The following is a 3,528-nucleotide window of genomic DNA, read 5'->3' as shown; positions in this document are numbered from 1 at the left end:
TCACTCCTCTCCTGGGTGCTCCCCCACTGTCCATTTGGCCTTCATGTCCCGGAAAGGAGTGATGTCCTCGTAGGTGGCAATCTGCTCCACCTCCAGGCCCTGCCAAGAAGGAAGAGGTTGGGATACGAGGAACCCCCAGTGGGGATCCATCCCTGGAGTGTTCCCCCAGAGAAGAAGGCAGCTTCTGGGATGGGAGGAGATGGTGATAGGTGGGTGAACGTGCACAGAGCTTGGCTTGGCCCGTATCCACAGCTCTTTATGGCCAACGTGCATCAAGCACTGGGGATGAACGTGCTCTGTATGCCCTACAAGGGCTGGTGGCAGACACCCAGGAGAGCACAGCTGGCTAATCCAAGGGTCAGGCTGATTTTGTAGAGGTGTTTTGATCATTCATGCAGCATTACCTCGTAGGTGTGGTCTTCCTCGGGGCTTTCCTTTCCGTCACCCTATGGAGAAGAAAGTCACAGGCTGAGTGTCACCAGCACAGCGTGCTGTGGGGTCCTCCATCCCCTGCCCCAAAGCCAAGTCCCACAGCCCCCACAGGCAGTCCCACACCCCATGAAATGCTCCCAATCAATGCCCCGAAACACAATCTTGCACTTGCTGCCTTGCCCAGAACGTGGGGCACCACTGGGAGAATGGCAGTGCCAAAACCAGGGACGGTCCCACTACTGGGGATGCTGTCGCTCACCTTTTCTAGGAAGAGGAGCATGGGGACGCTGATGAAGATGACCAGCAGGATGGTCTGGATGATGATGATGGTGTCCTTCAGCGTGTTCCTGTTCTGGATCTGCTGGATGTTGCTGCGACCTGGGAGCAGCAGCACAGGGAAAACCCCAAGTCCCCTCTCTGTGCCGCGCTCCCAATGGCTGGGGACACAGAGAGGAGGGGAATGGGACGATGTCCCCTGGGAGGGACCAGAGCACTGCAACATGCTGGGGCTGGCATCGGGGGCCAGCTCCGCTATGGGACGTCCTGAGCAAGACCAGGAGCAGGGAGAATGTGGTTTGTGTGAGGAAATGTCTGGGATGCGTCTGTGAGATGGGCAGACTGCATACAAAGAGCCACCTGCTGTGTGATGGAGCACCCACTGCTGATCTGAAGCCCATGTGGGCAAACCCGTGTGGACAAACTCATGATGGCCATCCCAGACAGGATGGCACATTTCGTGCGTCCAACACAGGGAGAACTGGGTGCACAGGAGCGTGATGTAAGGTTTACAGAGTTGGGAAAAAGGTGAAAAAAAATGGAGAAGCAAGGGAAGTGATGGAAGCAATGGGACTGCCACTCACTCATGACTCTGAGCTCCGTCCCACACAAGTAGGGCTGCCTCTTCTCCTCCGTGAGGTTCTTGCTGTCGCACACGTAGATGCCGTTGTCCTCGTAGCTGATCCTGAAGATGGTGAAGTTGACGTAATCGTTTGTACTCTTGATGCTGAAGCGATCGGAGCTCTGATCCAGCGCTTGGAACTCCTCTCCATCCGCCGGCGCTTTGTACCACTGCATGGCGTGGGGCTGACGGGTGTAGCAGATGAAGTGGACAGGCGTGTTCTTCTTGGCAGCCATGTAGCGTGGGTGCTGCCACAGCCCGAAGCACCCGCTGCCTACGGGGGACACGGGTGGGCACGGCAAGCCGGCAGGCTTTGAGTGCAGACTCATGGTTTTCTATGAGAGCGGCTTCAACGGAATGGTTTCTTGGTGTTCCCACCCCTCTCTTCCCGCACCTCGTCGGAGGCGTGCTCCCAAATGACAGCCCCGTTATCAGAGAGGCAAAGCGGATCCGGCTGTGTGCCCATGTGGGGTTGGGGATGTGCCACGGAGGAGGGCACAGCCTGGAGAAGGGCTTTGGGGCACCTCCAGCTCTGCTGGGGACGGGCAGCCCCATGGATGGGAGGCACCGTGGGGACGTGGGGAAGAGCCCGACAGGTTGGAGGTGTTACCTGTGCTGTTACTGGTGCTGTTCCCGTCTGTTGGGATCCCACCTGTAGGATAGGAGAAGGGGCCTGAGAGAGTGGACAAGGGCCCGTGTAGGACAAACCCATGTAGGACAAACCCATGCAGGACAAACCCATGTAGGACAAACCTGTGTAGGACAAACCCATGTAGGACAAACCCATGTAGGACATGCACATGTAGGACAAACCCGTGTAAGACAAGCCCACGTAGACAAGAACATGTAGGACAAACCCATGCAGGACAAACTCATGTGGGACAAACCCACTTTGTACAAGCCTGTGGAGGACAAAACCATGTAAGACAAACCCACGAAGGACAAACCCATATAGGACAAACCTGTGTAGGATGAGCCCTTGTAGGACAACCCCATGTAGCACAAACAAGACCTTGTGGGACAAACCCATACAGGACAAACCCACATGGAGAAGCCAACATAGTACAAAGACTTGTAGGACAAATCTGTGCAGGACAAACCCACGTATGACGAGCCCATGTGGACAAACACGCATAAGAAATTCCAGGTGTGGTGACAAGTGCTGTGCACGCCCACCCCATATGGGACAGCATGCTTTGGAGCATCAACCAGGACCTATGGATACAAACCCTTCTACGCCCATCCCTTCTCCCGAATTTCCTCTGGGTAGGCAGCTTTCTGGATGACATCCCACCCAAACCTGCCTTTGCTACTCAAGCTGGGGACCCCCAGCACCACAGGCACCCCGGTTCCCCTTGCTGCAGCTGGGCAGGAAGCACAGCTCTGTTTACTGCGTCGCTTCAGTGCCCACCTCCATCTGCTCTCAGCCAAACCCCACTGACTCCTCTCTGTGCAACACACAGAGCCTCCAAAGCCAAAGTCCCTGTGGCAGCAAATCCCTCAACGCCACCCCAAGAGCCGTAGTGAAACCTGGTGACCAAAACCCTGCAGGGCTCGGGCGGGCACCCAGCAGAAGCCCTTTGGGGGAAAGACCCCCAGGAAAGGACCCCCGGTCTGAAGATGGGGTGGGAGCTGCTGCTGGGTTTGGAGATTCCCTGCACTGAGCAAGAGGGGGAGGAAGGGGACAGGAGCCACATCCTGGGTAGGAACGCTGATTCTGCCCAAACAGTTCCACCCCCAAAAACCTTTTTGCTCCCATTTCTCCCCCTCTCCTTGCTGCTCAAGCTCATGGAGCAAAGGGAGGTGGCTTGGCTGCGGCTTCAGCACTGCGTTGGCCTGATTTCCTCCCATACTCTGATCTCTGAGGGTCGTAAATGGTGAAAAAGAATCCTTTTTTCTGCCCCTTGGCCACGAAGGCTCCGCTGCTTCCAGCCGCCCACCAGCTCCCATCGCCACCCCTCTGCACCCATGGTCTACCTTCTTGCATGACCACAAAGTTTAAAGCAGATCCATTTGGATGTGGTTGGCTGGATGGAATCCCGTGGTGCACGAAGCGTAGGGACGCATGGCGCTGCGTGCGCTTCCTCACCGCTACGAGCCTCTGCAGCACGGAGCCCACGCTGCTGCCTACCTGCAGCCACGGCCAGCAGCCAGAGGTTGGCCTGGAGCACCCACAGCCTCCTGCAGAAATCCCCCAT

General features: G+C 56.8%; 1 protein-coding gene across 1 annotated transcript; it reads right to left on the bottom strand.

Annotated features, from left to right (window-relative positions):
• CD79B (CD79b molecule) lies at positions 1-3,528 on the bottom strand (the record flags this gene model as incomplete). Its single annotated transcript, XM_079547063.1, has 6 exons — positions 1-99; positions 405-446; positions 692-810; positions 1,293-1,604; positions 1,941-1,982; positions 3,462-3,528. The coding sequence occupies 6 exons, from the start codon at positions 3,526-3,528 to the stop codon at positions 1-3; spliced, it is 681 nt and encodes a 226-aa protein (XP_079403189.1).

The sequence above is a fragment of the Tetrao urogallus genome (genome assembly GCF_951394365.1).
Source record: "Tetrao urogallus genome assembly, chromosome: 26".
NCBI classification, from domain to species: domain Eukaryota; kingdom Metazoa; phylum Chordata; class Aves; order Galliformes; family Phasianidae; genus Tetrao; species Tetrao urogallus.
Note: the sequence above shows the minus strand (reverse complement) of the source record. Positions and strands in the feature narration are given on the sequence as shown.